We start from the raw sequence: 22,637 nt of genomic DNA, 5'->3' as shown, positions 1-22,637 counted from the left end.
ATAATCCAAATGCCTTCCTTTAAGAATATGCCTGACCAAACAATGTTACCACAAAGCTCTAGATCACTTCCTGCCTCTTGCTTCCACCTACCTCCAGATGACAGGATCTCAGATTCCCAATGGTCAACCCTCTCTGATATGTTTTGGAGAATCATAAATCCTTTGAAAGCTTGGGTGTTTCAAGCTTTGGGTGGACCCTCCCTATGAGCTTCTGCCACCAATCAATAAACACTGAAAAATCCCCCAAAAACGTGAGTGAGAGAGCTGCCCAGAATAGTTTGCACTCTGGCCACTTTAGGGGTCTCTTGAATGGATTATCTTAACAGGTGATTCACAATTGGCCATTTCCTTTCTTGCAGAACTATGCTTTCCATAGACCAGCCCTTGTTGATATTATAGATTCTAAAACCCCCACAGTGGTCCAAGAATCATGCAACTTGGGAGCAATTTGAAAATACATGCCAGTGAATACATGCATATGCATCTGAGTGGCATATGCTCAAAAGGTATATAGTCTTCAGCTCCAGAATCCCAGAGCTATTCAAATGCAGGAACTTGTTGAAACCAGTCTTTGTATGTTCTTTGCATGCTCGGGCCATGTGCCATATCTGCTTACTGGTAACACTGGAGACCCTCTTTCCTGCACTCCCCTCTCCTCTCCTCCCCCCCCGCCGCAAACTTGCAGACCTGCTAAGGAGGGTGTGTGGAGGACTTGCTGTGAACTGCATAATTTCTGTGGTCCCATAGCCATTGATGACTCATAGCTAGACCTAGTTCTGTGTAAAGCTAATTTGGACCCATTTAACTGACAAATGCCATGCGCCCCCAGAGACTCAGCTGTAAGGCAAAGTTCCTACCAATGCACACTAGTGTTGAAACCTCAATATCTGAGGTTTTGGGCCCCCCAATACAAAAAGGATGTGGACAAGTTGGAGAGAGTCCAGCGGAGGGCAACAAAAATGATTAGGGGGCTGGAGCACAGGACTTATGAGGAGAGGCTGAGGGAACTGGGCTTGTTTAGTCTGCAAAAGAGAAGAGTGAGGGGGGATTTGATAGCGGCCTTTAACTACCTGAAAGGGGGTTCTAGGGAGGATGGGGCTAGGCTGTTCTCGGTGGTGGCAGATGACAGAACAAGGAGCAACGGTCTCAAGTTGCAGGGAGGGAGGTCTAGGTTGGACATTAGGAAAAAGTTTTTTACTAGGAGGGTGGTGAAGCACTGGAATGGGTTACCTAGGGAGGTGGTGGAATCTCCATCCTTAGAGGTTTTTAAGCTGCGGCTTGACAAAGCCCTGGTTGGGATGATATAGCAGAGGTTAGTCCTGCTTTGAGCAGGGGGTTGGACTAGATGACCTCCTGAGGTCCCTTCCAACTCTAATATTCTATGATTCTATGATTCTATGAGTGCATCCCAGTTGGCAACCCCCAGGCCTGCTGACCCTTCCACTGGATCTGCTTACTCACCTCTAGGAGCACCCCAGTTTCAGCAACCACCCCTAAGACACTGCTCTGTCTGGACCAGCTCCCTGTCATTGCCCTTCCCAGGTCTTCGTTCAAAAACTTCATCTAGCTGGACTCGATCTGCTGGGGAAGTCATCCCCTGGCAAGCTGCCCAGACCCTGATCTCCCTGAGTGCTCTGGTACCCATGGATCTCTGGTACGCACGCACCTCATGACCTTAGAATGCCCACCTTTCACTACTGCTGTGCCTTGCTAGCTGTGGTTCTTGCCTCATTCCAGCTCTTTCTTCACTTGCTGTCCTGGCAAATTCCCCAGTATGTATCAGCCAGGTACGTAATGACAGTAACTTTAGGGCATCTGTGACCTTTCAGAGGTTGGGAAGCTGCTACTGGCATTTTCCCTGAGGTGCAGTTCAGAGAAGTATGGGAAAAGGAGATATGTTGGAAGTTTTGCTTTGCAGAAACTACTGACCTAAAGGAGGGAGTTCGTGCTACATCCTGGAGTTGTAAATACCCTAATAAATACCCATTGGTTGCTTCCTTGTCAGCACTGCACGATCAGTGGAAGGTGGAGCTTTTGTCTTTTGTTTGCCCTCTCTGCAGTCCCATAGAGATTCACCCCAGCCCAGACCAGATGTGTAGTATTACTTCACTGAATGAGTGAGAAGGCAAAGCTGTGTGGTGAGGGAGAATGTTTCTATTAAATTTAAATATATTATCTACAATAGTAAGAAGAATGAAGAAAACTGAAGGACAAATGCTTCTTGTCTGAATGTTGTATCTTTTCATATTTTCCTCAGAGGACTCTACAGTGGAATAACAAAGTAATAAAACAGCTGATAGTTATGTTTGTGCTCCATTGCTTATGTTTTCATCCCTTAAACTTAGTTTTTGTTTGTAATATTAAAATCTCTAGCACAGTGCTTAACAGAAGACGTAATGTTTGATGGAACTGACAAAAATATAGGAACATCAAAAAAGTCATTTATGCATCGGTTCCCACTATACTGTGTCCTGGTTCTATTTCCTTGTTGCATCCTGTTATGTACAATTAGACTATTCTATGCTTCACACTGAAGGTTTTTGATTAACTGATGTGGATTTTTCGTGTTAGAAGTTTGTGTCCACAAATTACAGGTTTATTTCCTAGAGGAAATTTTCTGGAGTTGAATGAAAGATAGGACAAAAAATCTTTGCTATCTAGATAATTATTTAATGGTTGGTTCAGTAAAGTAATATCAAAGTAGGTTTTTAAAGAACACCTTTCCCTTTATTCACTATAATACCTCAGAAACAAAGACATGAAATCATCTAGTGCTAGATGGAGTGTCTCTATTTTTCCTAGTTATGTAAGATATATTCTTTCTTTTTTGAATTGAGACCATTTTTAATAACTATCATCTGGAAGCTACATTTTTCCATCTTTTTATCCTAAATATGAAAGTAAAATGAGAGTCTGACAAGAATTTAAAAAATCAATTGGAAATTATTTTTACCACCACTTAAGTATAGTTTTTCTTTATAAGATAGAATAGAATATTTAGAAGATAGGATGGATACCAATGCTTCACTCCATTAAAACAAAGTATGTCCACCTGATCCTCACAGACTACAACAGCCCTACAATTTGTGGGATTTCACAAGAATGTGGTTTGGCTTTTCCTTAAACCAGGGGTGGGATTTTTAATGATGTTGGCTGTGTCTTTATTACAATGTAACCCTTGTCCTACAATGATCTCCATGGAGGCAGACCCCTGCTCAAGTACAGAGTACTGTTTACATCAGGGGACTTTATCAGTGTGTAAGGTTCTACCGACAGATAGCTCACTGTAGAATCATGGCCTAAATTGCAACCAATTATCGGCTTGGCTGAGAGTAGATACTGTTTGTGTTCATAGCCAGCACTGTTTGAACCCTGTTAGCAATGGTAAGCTAATAGTGTGTTGCCTCAGCAAGAGGCATAGGTTGATACTTGTCTTCCTGCAGTGAGTTCAGCACACTCCTTTTATGCAGTATGGGCAGGAGCACTTAAATTGAGTTGTGATGTCAGAAATAAGCTGAACCACATTACATTTAACTATTTACAGTGACTTCTAATTGATTATAAAATAATGATTGAAAGTTGTAGTGTGTACAGGACCTATCGGTATTTCCAAAAGCCTCCTAGTGGTGAGTTTAATCCCATTGTCCTAATCCAGGATAGCTCTGCATCAAACTTCTTGGATTCTAAGCAACACTTACACCTGATCTCCAGTTCTTCCATTTAATCACACTTGTTCCTGAGCATCGTTTTGCTGTAGTCTTAGTTTACAGACTTTGGAACTCAGTAAATTAATACTTATTTATAAAAACAATTAAATACACACTTTTTTAAAAAGTGGAAATCAGTTACAATAAAAAAATACCCAGTAGTTTCTGATTCTACAAGCTACTTAACACTAGTTTGAGTCTGAGTTCAGTCCGAAACATGGAGGGTCCATACCCACCCAAGGGAGGAGCACTGAAAGAACTGTGCCTCTGGTGCATAGTACCTCTTGAGCTTACCTTTTTCACTGTAAAGGAATATGTTGCTATAGCTAGTTACAGGACACAGAATACTCCAACCATCTTCTCTCCAGCCATCTCCCTTGGCCTTAGTGGAAACTAGGCTGAGCCGTAGCTCTGCTTACTCCTCACCTTTCCCCATGGCATTGCTTGCAGAAGAGTGTATTTGGGACACCATTCCTGATTCTCTTCCCTTGAAACCCAGACCCAAGATGTGGTGAAGTACCACATGATTGTGTCCCGGTGATACCCTTGTCCAGAGATATCAAGGCTAACTGAATATAGCAGAAACCTATCTATTCATATAATATAAAAATCTTTTTACGTGCCAGGGCTAATTTATAAACCAGAAAAAGTATCTATGCACAAGAAGTTATATGCAAACAGTTTAAAAATAGGATTACAGACTAACTTTCAGATGTTCAAAATCTACATGGCTTTAGACAATATGCTTTCTGCTTAGAAATACCCTAAGGCACATACCTAGATGTAGTCTTTACTGAGCAGCTGTATTATCATGTATGTGATCCATGATTTTTCTTGTTCCTCAGTTAAATGTCCTCCTCATTCCTGTAAAAGTTCTTACTCATCTTCTGTTCAATCTTTCTTTCGATTTTAATAGATGTTACCTTGGTTCCTTAGATTGTGAGATCTCCTGATTGGTTCTAATGAAGTTTGTTTTTTAGATTTTCTCTAAAGCTCCTAGCACACTTGTGAGGGCTATAAAATGAATAATTAATTAATTAATGCATGCAGTGGCATTGCCAGTGAGGATCCTAGTAACCTTGGGCATTTCTTATGGTGTTTGTCACACAGCAGCTCTGATGGAATATTATACATTCCTCCAAGCCTATGCTAAAGGTTGTATTACAGGCCAAGAAAACTTTGCTTTCAACCTCCATTAAAGATACTAAATCCTTCCCCCAAGGAGCTATCCAGGTTGTTAAAGCACTATATTAATCCTGGATGCCTAAAAGCAGCGTCAGAACAGAGCACCAAGTTCTGTAAGGAAAGATCATCCTACTTCACTAAAAAGATCTCTCACATTCAGGAAGGTTTTCCCAAGAAGCTGGATCCATTAGTAGCCAGACTGCATTCCCAGACTCCAGTACATTTCCTCATCAAGAAAGGAGTCTCAACTCAAGATTTGTGACTTTGACTCATGCATTTCCTGACTTCTGAAAGAGAGTAATGAAAAATTGGTGCCACTTCTGATCAAATTAACCAACACATCCTACAGGAAAGAGAAACTTCTCTTTCTCCTCCAAACATGCAATAGTCCCACCAACACTGAAGAAACCCACCCAAGATACATAGGTTTTAGCCAGCTACCTCTCAATGTCAAACCTTTCATTCCCAAGGAAGCTCATAAAGAAGTCTCTGCTGCTGCCTGATTCCAAATAAGGTGTGTGGTTGACTGGTCAGTTCCTAACTCTGATGCTCATAACTCTTAAGTTCTAATGTATTTTAAAAGTTTTGAAAAGCTACTTGATAATGTGTTCAGCTGAGCATTAAATAATGAGCACCCTATGGTTATCAAGCAAATTTCCTGTTTAGCCAATCCAGCTAAAACATTTTCCTGTTCTTTTCCAGTGTTATCCAGGATAAATTCTGTGGCATCATTAACATTTCTGTGGAAGGGCTGCATGATGTTATGACTGAAGATCCTGAAACAAGAACATACAAAGAGTAAGTGGAAAATCTAATTGACCTGTGTGTGCTGAACTGTAGTAGCAGTTTAACATTCTCTCTCTCTCTCAGTTACTCACTCATTCTCTCTGGAAAAACTGCTTTGGGGAGGAGTTGATACATTTGCATGTTTTGAAGAAGTCTCTTTTTACAATAGTAGATGTTTTTGCATGGGGTCTCAAGGGAGTATTGAAACATGAGAAAAGTATTGTAATTTTGTAACAACCTTGAAGTGAGAGTAGATTAAATTAGATTTTGGTTAATAAATTCACCTACCACATGGTTTTACAAAGCATATGTGTATCTACAAACCTATATACCTATTTGTGGTGATTTGTAAGACCACGTGATAGGTAATAAGCACTGTGACTCAGGTGTTTTCAGACTTGCGAAGGATTCCTTAACAACCTTGAAAGTACTTCTAGGTCATAATATATTTTTGGTCAAGTAGAGCTGTTGTATTTCTGAAAGTGCTGCTCTGTCTTCACTTATTAAAGGGAGTCTTCATAGAGAAGTAGGTAAAGCTTTCTTTCAGTCCCAGTTCAGATTTCATATGCTGGAGCTACAGGTATATAGAATTAGTCATCCTATTTTTCCAAAATCTAGGGAATTACATTTTTGTTATATAGGATAAGTATTGAACCACTAATACATTTCCTTTAACAGATGTAGAGTTTACTACATGAAAGATTTTGACAATGAGATTTGTTATATTTTAACATCTTATGAAAGATTTGAAAGGAACTGACACTTAAATGATATGCCTTGTAATGCAGTGATGTAGCTGAGAATTTTAGAGACTTTCCTGTCAAATTTTCTGGATAAGGAAGTTTTCATTTGTCCTGGTAATTTCTAATTATAATGTTTCATTGCTTTCCTATTATGTTATTTTAATTCTCTTTTAATTTTACTCTGGGAATTCTTTCCGATGGGAAGATTTTAATGGTGATTGGAAAGTTTATTGGCACATTGGCTGGACAGTGTCTTGTATGTCTTGGTTGTCCAGTAATGAAAATTCCTCAAATTTCTAAAAAATAATAGTTTATAATTTCTTAATACAAAAGTCCTGTACCTAACACAGGCTAACTCAATGTTGGACCTCATTCAGATGGATAAAAGGGGGTATAAATCACTGACCTAAAAATTAATGATTGCCTAGGTGATCATAATTTGGTTACTTTTACTTTGTGCAGACAGAATATGGCAACAACCAGTAATATGTATGTATATTTGGAACTTGTAAAATGCTACTTTTCTAAACTTAAAGCAATTTTCAGCTGACTGGAGATATAGTTTTGAAGTGGGAAGTGTTGATAAAAGCAGGGAATTGTTCAAGGATGTCCTACTGGATTCCCAAAAAGTTCCACAGACATGAAAAAAAATTACTCTGAGCAAGAAGCCATCTTGTTAAAAGGAGATATGAAAGCAATGATAAAACTTAAAAATAAATATATAAATGATGGGGAAAAGGGTAAATAAGTGACACTTAATATGAGAAAAGTTTTAAAATGTAGGTAACAGATAAGAGAAGTTAAAGGAATAAATGAAATATCAATAGCCAATAAGGTTAAAGACAATTGAAGGCATTTTAAAACATATATTAGGAACTAAATAAAAACCCTGAGTCAGGTGAAGGTCCTATGCTGGATGCAGACTGTAGACTTGCAAATAGTGATGTGGAAAAGGCAGAAATGTTCAATAGGTATTTCTGTTCAGTGTTTGGAACAAAGCAGGAGAATGTATCCATCCTGTATGATGTATACATATGTATGATATATCCAGAATGTATCCATCCTGTATGATGATGTGGCTGGAGCAGAAAGTTTACCATTTGTAACAAAAGAGGACACAAGGCAATGTGGGCTAGCATTAAACATTTTCCAATCAACAGGCCTGTATAACTTAAATTCAAGAGTCTTGAAGAAACTAGTTGAGGATCTATCTAAATCACTAATGATAATTTTTAACAAATCTTGGAAATTCAAAAGGACTGGAGGAAAGCCAATGTAGTTCCAATATTTGAAAAGGTTAAAAGGAATGACCCAAAGAACTGTAGACCACTTAGCTTGATGTGGATCCCAGGTAAAGTAATGAAATTGTTACTTCAGAACTCTATTAAAGAATTAGGGACTAAAATTATAATTAATGCCAATCAGCATGGTTTCATGTAAGGTAGGTTTTGTCAAACAAGCATGTTAAGTGTTGTGTTTTTTTAACAAGATCTCAGGTCCAGTTGAGGAAGGCAACTGTGTTGATATAGAATACCTGAGTTTCTCCAGAGCATTTGACTTAGTACCACATGACATTTTCAATAAACCACTTGCATTACATAACATTAACAGGGCATACATGAGATGGATTGAAACAGGCTCCCTGACAGATCTCAAAATTTAGTTCTTAATGGGGAGATATCAATGAACTGGCCATTTTTAGAGGAGTCCCCCAAGGACTGCTTCTTGGTTCACAACTATTTAATATTTTTATTAATGATCTGGATAATATAAAATCTTTACTAATAAACATTGCAGATGACACAAGGATTGTTGGGGTAGTAAACAATGAAGAGGACCATTTACTGCTATACATTGAATCACTTGGTGACTCCTAGGCCAAGTTTTGATCTACTTGTCAGTGGCCAAATTTTTCTTTGACATGTATGGACGTAGTTTCTGCAGAATCTAAGGTTTTAATTGAAGAAAATGCTCTATTCCTTATGGTTGTGGAGGAAAAAGGTTTCTAAGGTAACCCCAATGTGAGCTGATGCAGTGTTGGCTCGCTGAAGCTACAGATGACCAGCTTGAAAAAAACGTAGAGGTATGACCTGCTCTATGCCCAAATCCAGTTTCAAATACTCACCCTGAGCATTGTGACTGTGAGGTGAGAAGTTCCTCCAGTGGTGCATAATGGAGAAGAATGACGGGAGGGTGCTCCTTTTTCTCTTGTTTGTGTTCTCCTAACCCCATCTACTGCCTGGTAACCTTGCCTGGTGTTCTTTGGCCTGCTGCTCTTTGAAACAGTAGTTTCTTCTCTTAATTTACTATTGCTCAGAAGCTACTGCTTTGACTGGCTCGCTCCTCTGCTTAGGATGTACAAACCTCTACGAGCAGGGGGCAGGTCTGCTACCTCAAAAAGGGATGCTTGAGTAACACTTTTTTTTTTTTTCTTTAAAAATAAATTAAAAGACTAATTGACTCTTTATTCATCCTGACTTTATTTTTAACCAAGTGACATCATTGAACACAAACTTTAAATCTTTCCATTTTCAAAGGTGCTTTTAATTTTGATAGCTGTTGTCTCATGTGCATGTGTTTGTTTATTTTCATTTATAATAAATAACATTAGAACTCTTCCCTCTTCTCACAGGCAGTACTCGCCTCCTTTTTATGTTCCTGTTCTTTTACTTAATGATTCTGTCATTGTTTTTAAAACATTTTTTTTGTTTATCATGAATTACCGTACAGTACCCTGAGAGTTTTGATTGGGATAAATATTATCAGCTCAGCTTGTTTTAATCCACTAGAAGGAATAACATTCTAAATGAATCTTCCTTTTAATCTGTGGAATGGTTCTTGATTACTACTTAAAAAATGAAATCTTGCAGATTTCAATTTTCCAGCAGCAGTAGCAGTTAGCAGGCATTGCTTGGAAAACCTGTGTCAAATAGCGAGTACCTTTAAAAAAGAAAAGAGATTGTAATGAGAAATGTTCATCAGCTTTTCTAAGATACAGTCTTGAACTTTTGTTGCTGTATTTGCATGACTGAGAGTACATGGGCTTGCTTTGCATTTCCTAGGAAAGACTGAGAAAGTCTTGTTAGGGATAGAAGACTTTTTTCTAAATAACTTTTTATGGTCCATGTAGTCTGTTTCCTAAAATCAGGAATATGTTTTTAAAAGCCAGTACTTGAGCTACTTGGTATCTGCCTGCTGAACATGTTTTTTGTAGAAAAAAGTTCTGACTGAACTCTGTTAGTATCTCTGATTTGGTCTAATGGAGCCCAAAAGTATGTCAAATTTATCCTACCTTGCTTTAGCATTTCAAAATAGGCAATAAGGATGTATAGGAAATATTTTAAAAAATATTGTTTTTATTTCAGCTTCCCTCAAATGCACTAGACGGCAGAATACCAAATAGATAGAAGAAACCCCTATTATGAAGGATGATAACCTGCAGTTGAAAATAACTGCAATTAAATATCCTCTTATAATAAACATAGAATACTTTGTTATGTATATTTGTGTATACATATATATATATATATATATATATATTATTATTTATTATTATAGTAACTTCTTCCCTAATTTTATCTAAATGCATTCAAACAGTGTAAATTACAGAGGTCTTTCTGAGTGTAAAAAAACAAATTTAGTTGCTGCTTTCACACATCCAATTCCTTTATGCCTAAATTCTCCTTATACATTTACAATGAATTATAAAAATAAATAAAATAAAATTAACAATAGGAAAGAGTAAACCTTTTTGAATGGAAAAAACAACAAATACCAATAAACACATCGATATAAGTAGTCATCGTATTTTATCCCCAAGCTGAGGCTATATCATCTGCAAAACAGAGAAAGCAGGATTTTCCATATAAACATCTTCCTGTTGTCAATACTCACAAATATATACAAGGGGGGAAAATCTGTTGTTCAGTACTATGGTATTAAGGATATCAAAATACAATTTATTCTACAAAGCAAGTGTGTCATTACTGAGTTTTTCTCCAGCATGTTTATCATCTTCTGCCAAGTGAGAGGATGTCTTAGCTGAAAACTAATTTGTGTTCAGTTTACAACTTTATCTCGCAAAAAATCAGTGTTGGTCAGGCTCATAATACACATGAGATATACACTGTTCCTCTGTTTAATTTGTCAGCAGATATTAAACAGGAAGAAGTTAAATTTCTCTGTATATTTTTAACCTCCTGCTGAAAAAATTAAAAACTGTTTCCTTTGAACTGCATCAAACGCATCCCTGCAAGAAAAAATAGAACTTTAAAACCTTGAGATAACACATAATTGCTCCATCTCATCAGCTCCAAAATTCAGCATCAATCTGATGAAAAAAACAGATATCACAATGAAAGCAGAGTTTGATAGACTCATAGCCAATATTGGTTCAAAATATGGATTATCCATTGTCAACAAATCCCTCTTGTACCTGTGAAAGGAACATGGAGCTTAAGCATTATAATGCAAAAATAAAGAACATCTTAATTCCTTTAATTTCAAGCTTCTCTTTTAGATATAATTTAAACGCATTGAGGGCCAGTTAATTGTTAGTCTATCAATATGGATGATAAATGTACAAAATATAAATTGATTGAATATTATCTGTTTTCCATTGTAACACAACATATCTGAATACCACTTCAAATCAGTGATCTGTGTAGTTTGATATCCTGTGTCTGATAATGATCAGTACCAGATACTTGAGAGGAAGGTTGCAATAAACTCTGTAGTAGATAATTAAGGAATAAACTATCCTAACTGTCCTATAAAAGAAATTACTTTCTACATGCTTTGTTTTTATGTTTTTAATTGGTTTATGCCCAAAAGCTGGAGGTCTTTATATCCATTCTAAAAAAACTAGATTTTTTTACCCTATGTAATATAACTGAGGATGTTCCCATTTTTCATCCAAGTGTGTAATCCTTTTTGAATCCTAATATGCACTTGGCTTCTGTGATGTCTTGTGACAATGAGTTGTACAGGATAAATATATGTTGTGTAAAAAGAGTATATCCTTTATCAGATTTTAATATATTGCTTTTACATTTCATGGAATATTCTGTGTTCCTCTCTACTTCTCAGAGATTCATTGTCCTGAATTAAAGGTTCAGTTTGTTCACGTAAAGAAGCAAGTTTACTTGCTATACTGGTTTGTATAAGTCATCTAAACTCCATGCAGAGGTATGAATCAAATCTAGTTTCTGTTCAACTGATTCACAAGTCATTACCAGGGTGAAGACATGTCTACACTGCCACATGGCAGACATCGATGCAATGACATCGATTGAGCAGGTATAGACCCACTCAGTTGATGGAAGAGTGCTCTCCGGTCGACTGAATTAGTTCACCTCCCAAAAGGTGGAAGATAGCGTCAACGGGAAACACTCTCCCATCAACATAGTGTCATGAAGACGCCACGCTCCATAGACATAAGTACGTCGACATGAGATACACTAGTTACGTTACCAGGCCTGAGTTGTTGTGGGGTTAGAACTTGCTAACATTTTCTGCCTCTTCATTTTATGTATTTTTTGAAAGCTGTAAGTGGTAAACTTTTATTTTGTTAACTATCAGATGGTCCATAACACTACTACCTCTTTACTGTAGGCATCTGCAAAGAGCTCTGTGGATTTGGTTATTTTATTATTGGTAATTTGTTACTGATTAAGAATCTGTCTGTAGTTGCCTTCCCCAGGCTTATTTAGTCACTAAAGGAACTTGGATAAGGATAATGTTGTATTAATGTTTTGTCAAGGGTGGTTTTTATTTTCGTTCTTCCCCTCACCCCCCAAAAGGCAGTTTATTTACTATCCTCTATGAAAAATACTCAGAAAACTTAGGCTTCATTTACAATGCAGCCTGGAACCTTCACTGGCACCCTGGGTTTATAGCACAGTGCTCGACTCCATGGCTTATCTTAAACATAAAACAAGGGGAGCCCTTGGGTTCTGTGATTGCTGTTCAAAAGGACCTGTGAACTAACCAGTTCAGAACTGGTGGGAATCTTTTGATACATTTCCCAAGTATAAAAGAGAACAGTCTTGAAACAACGGGAACTGACACCTTCCTCATTAGCTCATTGGGGCACACTTGGACTGCAGCATCTTCACCATAGTGGGCTTATACGTTATTTATTGGCTCATCATAATTTTGGGATCAGAAATTTGGAGCCCCACATTGTCATTTGTGTTCCTCACATTTCATTTCTACCAATCTGCATCAAATTATGGAATACCCATCATCTTTTGAAAATAAACTTTTCATTCACCAATTCACTTTTATTAAAGACCCTAATCATTTTTTACCATAATAAAACACACTTCTGAGAGCCATTTTTAAAATGCATCAAACATTTATGACATGTTGACATACTGGGATTATATAGCACTGTTATTAAAATGAACCTTGAAATACCTTAAAGAATAAATTAAACCACCACAGAGCCTGAAAGTGGAGACAACTTTATTAGCAAGCAGCTTTCAACAGCAGGCTTGCTTTGTGACCTTGGCACATGCACAGGTTTTATAAAGCAGAACCAAACTCTAAGTATCTGAACATTTTTAAATTTTACTTTAAAACCTGACTATTTCAGAGACTTGAGTAGAAAAACATTTGAGCACTCTCTGTAACCACAGTAACTTCTGTAAATCCATATGTCTGTTTAGTGTAGCAAAGATACAAACTGAAAAAACATATGACTTAATATATTCCAGTTGAAAACAAGTTGTCTAAGTAGGTTGGCAATTTAGAAAGGGCACTATTGTCTCTAAGAGGGAAGGTCCCCTTTGCAATAAAATAGGTTCTGCGAAACCTCTTAAGTGATGTGCTCCCCTTTATGATATCTGTTGAAATCCTGTTGAGGTGGCTACTATTAAAAAGCAATGCTAGATTTTAAATAACTTACACATATTTTTTCCATTATTTTGAATACCTAGTTAGTCTGCCATTTATTTTGTGAGTATTTTAATTTTTAGTGTGAATTTACAATTATCTGTATTCGTGTTCTTAGCTGCATGTTGATGTCTCATTTTGAGGAGCCCAAAGTGACAGAAGATGAGGAGCCTCCTACAGAACAGGACAAAAGGAAGAAGATGGTAAGTTCTTGATATCTTCGGTTAAATGTCTGGAGTTATGATTTAATACACTAGTCAACCTTAATTCTTTGCCACTGGATTTGGTTTGTCCATTGCTGTCACTTACAGTATGCTTGGAAAAACTCAGCTCCCAACCTGAAAGGTCAGAAACCTTTAGGACAAAGTGCATAGCATAAACAATTATACTTTTGCATTTTTTCAGACTCTAAGGAAATGCTGCCAAGAGGTGATTGAGGAAAAGTAATCCCTAACATATCTTCAAGTTTTTCGTTTGTCTCAAACAGGGACATTACTAATGTTTTCCGAATATTTAGTCTTTCTTGCAGGAAAAAGAAGTATAAGCACAAAATATTTGTTTATCCTGTAGAACAGAAGTGACAGTTTATATCTGTAATGATTTGTTTAATTCATATTTCATTCTTTCTTTGGCAGGAAGCCATCACCTTATATAAACATTTGGCTTTCCTGTTTTTGGTATACAGTTAGCAGTTTCCTCAGGTGGTTCTTAATTTCCTTAAATTGTATGCTAATTTTAAGTAGAGCTAATTAGTATTTTATGTCAACTCTTTGCATATTAATCTATGTAAATCCACTTTTCATTAAGACTGTAGAATCCCTAATTACAGTAATCCCATTCAGCTGTTTTTAATTTGGTATTTTTAATCCTAAACTTCCATGATTTTCCAAGTTTTAATTAGAACATATTCATGAAAAAATATGATAAAACACTTTCACAATCTACAAAAATATTATACTACTGATACATAGCAGATTTATTGTATCATTTTATGATGATAGTCGTTTGCTTGCTTTAATAGAGCCAAATTCAGTAAGAATGCAATGCTTGTAAATCATTTTGAAGACCTGTTCTCATTGAAAATTCAATGCCAAATGCTCCTTTTTTGGCAGCAGGTACCTGGCCCCAGCAATGGTAGCTCAGGATACATTTGCTATTGCATAAAATAATCCATTCCTTCCTTTCCCCTTAGTCTTCCTCTTCTATTTTAAGTTTGAATTTTTGTTCCTCCTCCTTAGTATTTTTTTTCCTGATAGGGTACTGATATACAGAACACATTATCTGAGCTGTCATAGACCAAGACATACAATTACATTGTGTGCCATTCACCTTTTAATTTACTTTCTGTGGCTCATTTGAGACAGTGCAGACTCCCAACCAACCAGACTTTCCAAGCACTGGCTTTTACAAGAGCCTCACCATATTATGTAGGGAGGTAGGGTAGGTTAACATATTTCTTTCAGATATGAAGGAATTTATGTGGAGAAGCAGAGGAGGGAGTTGTAGATACCAGGAAAATCCTGGGTGGTAACTGATCATCATCCTAGCAGTCACAGTAAGTAGTAAGGAGAAATACAAGGTCTGCACTTCTGCAACTGAACCACTGAAAGTAAATTTGCCAGTGAGTGGAAATGTAACATTTCTTTAGTGTAATTTTGTTATTTTACTAGACACAGTATTTCTTTGAGTAACAGAACACTTAGATAAAAGTGCTGCATCTGGTATGCCAAAAATCAGTTTTTGAAAATGACATCAGGATATTAAGTATGTGCATTTCTTCTTTGTCTGCCTTGTTTATCAGCTGACTTCTCCAAATGATCAGTTACTTTTCAATGATTGACAGTACAACCTGTCAGAAATCTACTGTGTTCTTTTTTTCATGCCTTATGGAGAGATTATTTTATTTGTGAATGTAGGTTTAGGAAGAATATAGCAACTTAGTTACTGGAGTACTATTATCTCTCATTTAAAGAGCGTTTCACTTCAGCACCTAACCTACAGTACATTGTATTCCATTAATTGTAAATCTAGGGTCAGACACTCAGCCGCATTTAATCCATTCTGCAGTAAATGGTCTCTAATCAAAGAGTAGTCCCATGACCCAGGAGATGCTGGGAATACAATGAAAAAAGTCTCTGTAAAGTGAAGGTTAAATAATACTTTCTGGTCAGTTAAGGTTTATTTAATTTAGACACCACTGAGGTTTTATCCTGCAATAGAATAGTATAGTTGAAACTGTATAGTTTCAGAAACCGATTTTATCTGATAATGAGTATCACAACAAAACTGAAACATTTTTGAAGTTACATAACAACATGCACTGCATACTGCATACTAGGGATTTGAGGATGCTTAACTTTATATTGAAGTAAATAACCTTTTGGTTGTAGTTAGACTGTAGTTTCATTAGTGGATATTTAATTGGTCATTCTTATTCTTTTGCCTAGTATTTCTTATAATCTTGTGAGAAAATAACAAATTGATATATATCTGTCAAACTTTGAGAAACAGAACTTCTTTTTCCCCACTGATAGTTGAAAAAAAGTTAACCACTGCGACTATAAAAAAACTATTGAATTTTCTCTTTTATTATATTGTAAATCTAACTCTGAGGTTTAGGCTGCATATTACTCATCCTTGCCTGCTCTTGAATTAAAGTTTTTGTCAAATCTTTCCTGTGGGATACATTTGTCCCTGGGAAATTCATGCAATGCCAATTTTTTTGTGAGATTGTAAATAGCTAAATATACTTAAAGGAAAACAGAATCCATTTTGCATAAGTATGTTGGCTGAAAGTTTGTAAAATAAAAAGCCGTTCTCACAATAACCCATAAACGATTTTTTTAACAAAAGTTTTTTATTTTCTAGCTTCCTTGTTGCAGCCATCTTGCTGAAAAATAACTTTTGTTGGGATTTTTTATTCATAATATAATGCATCACATATAGATTTATTATACGCGTACAGAAATCAATAAGAAAAATATTGGTACAGTACTAATTATAAATAGCTTTAAGATTGAGTTTTCCTTTATTAGCTTGTTTACAAATCAAAGTACACAGTGAAATATTGTTTCCCATACAGTGCAGCAGTATTGTTGATAGCATGAGAACAATTTGGTGTTAATCAACAAAACTGGATTATTTCTCTTTAACATCTCCAAGGTTCAACTGACTTTGAACCCTCATTTCTTAAGCAAAAAAAAACCCAACCCCATGAATTGAACTTCTTTTAAAATTTACAAGCTTTATTAATTACAGTTAACATTTAAAAATTAAAATAAAATCACAAAACACATAATCAGATCCCTGTCTCTACCTTACATAGGATTTCCTATCTAATAAAAAATGAAACAATAAAAAAATCAGATTATCAGGTTGATATATATAACTATAAATTATGCCAGTAACATGGGGAAGCTAGCTTTCTTTTGTTTAATTATAAATGCTCAAATAAAAGAATTCACTAGCCAATTAATACAAAGGTCCAGATCCTCTCAGACTTCCATTGAGATCGATGGAAATTTGAAGCCTAAATACCTTTGAGAATCTGAGCCTAAAATCTATGTACCAGCCAAAAAGTATTAAGAACAGGAGGTAGAAAAACCAGTCCAAGTTCCAAGATGCTATTATTTGGACTATTGTTCTAATGCCAATCCACCACAGTTATGAGCCTGAGTGACGGCGAATGGTGCAGAGAGGGAAGTGGGACAAGAGGGAGAAGGATTTGAGACGTAACAAATGTGTAGCTGGGCTTGTGGACAAGGGATTCAGTCACAGCTAGGAAAAAGAGTTGTTTTTCTAGGACTGTGGCAGAATTCAAGGAGAAGAGAGCAAACTTCTAGTGAGGGATGTCAGCATGATCATGGGATTTCCTTCAGAAAGCAGAAGCAGAAAAAATCGATGTTAGGGATGAGTTAGGGTTGGGGTTGGCTCAGTGGATCTTGCAATGGAGCAAAGGATACCTCCTGAATATAAACATTTTTATATTTTCTAGCAATCTTTTTTGCTATTTTGTGTTTTTATTTTAAAATAAGTATTTTGGCTTAGATAATGAATCAGTTAAATAATTCCTTTCAGAAAGACTGAAGGTACTCTTATACCATATAGGTTCTCAGATACCGCAGCGTGATAAAAATAGCTACAGAAAGATAAAAGAAGATAATTTGGCTTGCCATTACTCCTCTCCCACAAAAACACTTGTGAAATTTTGAGGCTTCTGATTACAAATAGATTCTTGTCATAATGCCCATAGATAGGATTGACAGTACTCTTAGTTGCTCCCTTTTCTTCATTTGCTTGATTAACCTTTTTGAGAACTCGTAGTAGCATTCTGTAATAATTTTATACCTAAATCCTTTAATAAATCAATACATTATTAATTATTAAAAAATTGAGAAAAATCGAGGGAACCATAGTAGGGTTTCATTTACTGAGAGAAAGTGTTAGAATATTTTAATTCTTTTTTTAAATTACTATGGCATTTTTACAGTGCAAATTCAAAGATGAAACTTGAAAGTAAAGATAAAAATTTCTAGTGTCAAGCAGGTGTAGGGATGATAATACATGGAATGTTTCCAGTGATTACTGTAAGATTTAAAAGAGGAATTCTTACAGTGCTGCTTAATAATCAGAATACTTGAGGTTTGTGTGTGTTTACTTGTTTTTCACTACAAGTTGATTTCTTTGTTAATAAAGGAGTAAATGTTAGTCCTGTCTTTGGAGTTTTATATATGCTATTATGATGATGATTTATTACTTCAGCACCCAAAGGCTGCAATCAGGACCTGTTCTGCTATACACACAGAAGGAGACATATTCTTTCCCAAAACATAAATCATTAGTATAAAATCTCTTTTCTGTGTGCCAGTTATGTCAAATTATGTCATTTACATTTTGACAGAGGGACAAACTGAAGTACATCAAGAAAACCTGCATTACGATACTATGCAGCACATTATTACTTAGGAACATTGCACTTTTCAGCTGTCATCTCTCTTTATTTCATTGATATTAGTAGTGACTATTGCTTTTATTCTTATAAAGAAAAATATTAAAGTAAATATTCTCATATACAGTTTTTCTAGCTACAATTGACAGTATTTCTGAAAGAGCTGATTAAAATGTAGAGAGTAAAGCTGAATGATGAAATTCTTGTAGCTTATGACATTTTCAGTCAGTTTAAAAATACACTTCTGAAGGTTCAGTGATCAATGTAGGTTTTTGTACTGGACAGCTAATGAAATTATATAGACAGGCTGTCCAAACAAATAAGGTTTCTTTGGCTATCCATTTAGTTGGATTTTACTCAAATATAGTATTTGATAAACTGTAATGCTTCCTTTAGATAATAGAACATTTTCCATTAAACTAAAGAGCTTTCAAATTAAACTTAATGCTATCTTTTTATTTTGTATTCATGACTGTAAACTAGTTATTATTTGAGAACTATCTGTGCACTTACAATATGTACTTTTTAAGATATTTAGTTAAAATAGGCGCTTCTGTTAGTCATTTTAACTGTGGAGAATGCTGATAAGTACTGTAGGAGTTTGGGAATGTGTCAAGTTTTGTTTGGTACCTGTTGATTTCATAGAAATAGGATTTCAGAACACCCAGTTAAAGTATAAAGCTTTCAATATCATTAAAGGCAGTGGTTATTAAAAATTTTATGGGTTTATCAATAGAATTTTTTAACTGCCCTTCATAGTAATTGAAATTCAATGCTGCTAGAATGATTAACGTGTAGCAGACATATAACCAAGTGATGTAATTAAATATCAGAAATATTTCTTTGATATTGCCCCCTAAATATCTGCATATTGATCTGCTCCTTTTTTGAAAATTGATTTCCTTATTAATTTTACTCTTCCACTCCATATGTTACTGTCTGGTATTGTAACATCTCTTTTACATGAACTAAAGACACTGAGTATGCTCCCTTCTTGCAAATATTGAGACAGTTCAGACTTACCCCTGAGACAGTTCAGACTTCCCTCACTTCCCGCTTAGCAACCCCACGACAGTTGTCTGAAGTGTCTGGGATAGTCACACAGACAGTTCAAGTGCCAGATCGGTAAGGCGTTCAGACCAAGGACTCAGAAAGAGCGGGAAATCGGTCTGATGGAGGCTGCCTTAAGACCAGCCTCAGAGCTGTCCCGCTCCCTCTCAATGCCGAGCACCGCATTGGTGCAGAGTGTCCCTCCAGCACCGGAACCTCCATGACACTAATCTTCTGCTTCACCATCGAAGAAGAAGCAGAAGAAACAACGCTCAGAGAGGGGTCGTTCCCCTGTGCCTAAGAAGACCAAGTCCATCACAGGTCCAGCAGGCCAAACAGACTCTGCAGGAGCAGGGCTCACCGCCTAGAGCCCTAAGCCCTCCAAGGGAGCCTCCTCTGACTCCAGGTCAGGACACCGCAGCTTGTGGTGCCGTCGACACCAGAGGTATTTCAAAGGGCAAGAGAGTTGATGGCCCTGTCCTTGCCTCCGACCCCATGCCCCGGATGGAGCAAGTGAAAGGGAAGGCACCGCTCTCCGGAGCCCTGACGTGCCTCTCCACTAGCCAGGTCTCCAAGGAAAAGGTCTCCTCCCTCCAGGCACTGATCCCCAAGGGTGCATTCCCAATCACTGGGAGGAGCACCAGAATCAGAATACCGACATTGGAGGCATTCAGCGGCGTCAACTTGGCACCTGTCTCGGTTGCTGGCACCAAAGGTCTCGGACTTGGCAGGGTGGCACCGATCCCGAACAAAGTCTAGCAGATGCTTACCATCGCGGAGTCGGCACCAATCACTATATCCCTGGCACCAATGAGTTTGCCTGTGTATTCACGGCGCAGAACCCGGTCGCCGGCACCCAGATGCTTGCCCAGGGATGATCAGTGCCATCATAGATCCTCAGCACCGAGATATTCATCTGTGGCGTGGTGACATTCTTACTTCTCCTCCCACTGAAGGGTCCTATTCCCTTAGGTCATTGTGGAAACAATCCACAGTCCTGGCACCGCCCGTCGACAGTCACAGCTCTGCTTTGGAGGGGGAGGAGGACCCACTGGAAGGGACATCTGCAGTGGTCCCCCAGCAGCCGGGGGAGATGCCAGCACCTCCTGCACTGTGTCAGTTGTCATCCTCCTCCACAGACAAGGTGTTCACGACAGGGCCATCATCTCCCCTGGATGACTTCCGTGCCCACCAGAAGCTCCTCCAGAAGGTTGCCTCAAACTTGGGATTAGTAGTGGAGGCGCACCAAGAAATACTGGACAACCTCTTTGATGTGCTGATGGCTGTGGCGCCAGCTCGGGTCACCCTGCCAGTCCACAAAGGGGTTCTCAAGGTGGTTAAAGCCATGTGGCAAACATCATCCTTCTTGTCACCAACCTCTAAAAGGGCAGAGAAAAAGTATTACGTCCCCATGAAGGGATTTGAATACTTATTCACACACCCTTCCCCAGGCTCCCTGGTAGTGGTGGCTGCCAATGAGCAGGACAGACAGGGACAACCCAGCACGATCCCCAAAAACAAAGACATTAAAAAATTGGATTTGTTTGGGAGAAAAATTCATTCTATGGCGAGCCTGCAATTCCGGATTGCTAACCAGCGGGCACTGCTAGGGAGGTATAATTAGAGCCTCTGGGACTCCCTTAAGCATTTCGGGGAGGCTCTGCCCCAGGAACAGGCACCAGACTTTGCCACCCTCCAGGAGGAGGGTAAGATGGTGGCCAGGGACGCCTTGCAGGCAGCATCAGATGCGACTAACTCGGCTGCAAGATGAATGGCTTCTGCGATCCCTATGTGCCAGTGCTTGTGATTGCAGTCTTCTGGTCTGTCCCAGGAGGTACAACAGTCCATCCAGGACTTGCCATTCGATGGAAGTGCACTCTTCTCTGACCAGACCGACACCAGACTCCACGGGTTGAGGGACTCAAGGGCAACTTGGCACTCGTTGGGTTTTTACATGCCACAGGCCTCAAGGAGGCAATTCCGCCTTCTGCAGCAGCAACCTAGGTCCCAGGCCCAGCGCTTTGGGATGTACAGAAGGAGGGACATAGACAGAAGTTTTAGGCAGCACCGACTGGCCCCGTCTTCCTCCTCAGCCAACCAGCCGGGCCCTTTCCGATGCTCTAACGGGCAGCACCAGTCATTTTGATGGTGCACTCAAAGATGGCCTTCCAGTCTTATGCCAGGATCCTGCTTCTCAAAAATTCCATGACTTACTTGACCCTTTCCTCCAGATATGGGCCTGTATAACTTCGGATAGTTAGGTCTTGGGTACCATTGCAGCGGGCTATACCCTGCAGTTCTCTTTTCCCCCTCCACATACTCCTCCATCCCCATCCCTTTTCAGGGACCCCTTTCTCGAGCAACTCCTCATGCAGGAGGTGGAGAACCTTCTCGTTCTGGGAGCTGTGGAGGAGCTGTGTTCCACCTGACATGAGAGGAAGAGATTTCTATTTCCGCTGCTTCCTCATTCCCAAGGTGAAAGGGGGCCTCAGGCCTATTTTGGACCTGCGGGGACTAAACAGATACATCAGAAGGCTAAAGTCCCACATGCTCTCCCTAGCCTCCATCATCCCTTCTTTGGATCCAGGAGACTGGTATGCCACCCTTGACGTGAAGGACGCATATTTTCATATCATGATATTCCACCTTGTTACTATTGTTCTTCGAGATCTGTTGCTCATGTCTATTCCGTGACCCGTCCCCCATCCCTGCTGTCAGAGTTGACGGTATGAAGGAACTGAGGGGCATAGGGCCAGTGGCATCTTATGTACCACGGCATGTGTGCGGGACTCCAGATGGCGCTGAAGTTGGCCCTATGGATACTGCTAAGGGGAAAAAAATTCCAGTAACTTTGCACAGGGTTGCGCACGCACCTACAATGAAATGGACATGAGCAACACATCTCGAAGATCAATAGTTACAAGGTGAGTAACCATCTTTTCTCATGCTAGTGAGCATTTCTGAAACATTTACTAATTTGAAATACAAATCAGTATATATTTTGTGTAGTTAAATGTGATCACTGATCTGACCATCTAACAATTAAGATCAGTGTTCTTTTGCCCCCAAGTCACCTGAGAGTCCCTACCAGTGATTTTTCCAATGCTTGCAGTTCTTCTGTGGAAAACATAACACCATAAATAGTGACAGGGTTGCACTATGGGGGCAGAGTATTAAAAGCTTGTTTGAACTGACTTTAACTGTGCATTGATATATTTGCAAATTTGTTGCATTAGTGGTGGCAAGGAGATATAAAATGGATCTTTAATTTGAAGTTTCAAGGCTTTAGACATTAGAAAATATTTGCTGAAGAAAACTATA

At 38.2% G+C, this 22,637-nt stretch overlaps 1 protein-coding gene across 1 annotated transcript in view; it reads left to right on the top strand.

The window, feature by feature from the left end:
- IPO11 (importin 11) overlaps nt 1-22,637 on the top strand; it is a 294,514-nt gene that overhangs the window by 251,457 nt on the left and 20,420 nt on the right. The window contains exons 28-29 of the mRNA XM_067568644.1: nt 5,595-5,690; nt 13,437-13,521. Coding sequence (XP_067424745.1) covers nt 5,595-5,690; nt 13,437-13,521 — 181 coding nt within the window. The remainder of the gene's footprint in view (nt 1-5,594; nt 5,691-13,436; nt 13,522-22,637) is intronic.

The sequence above is a fragment of the Emydura macquarii genome, unplaced genomic scaffold (genome assembly GCF_026122565.2).
Source record: "Emydura macquarii macquarii isolate MOO-44397 ecotype Brisbane River unplaced genomic scaffold, CSIRO-AGI_Emac_v2 contig_2897, whole genome shotgun sequence".
Lineage (NCBI taxonomy): Eukaryota > Metazoa > Chordata > Testudines > Chelidae > Emydura > Emydura macquarii.
This window is presented reverse-complemented; position numbering and strand designations above follow the sequence as displayed.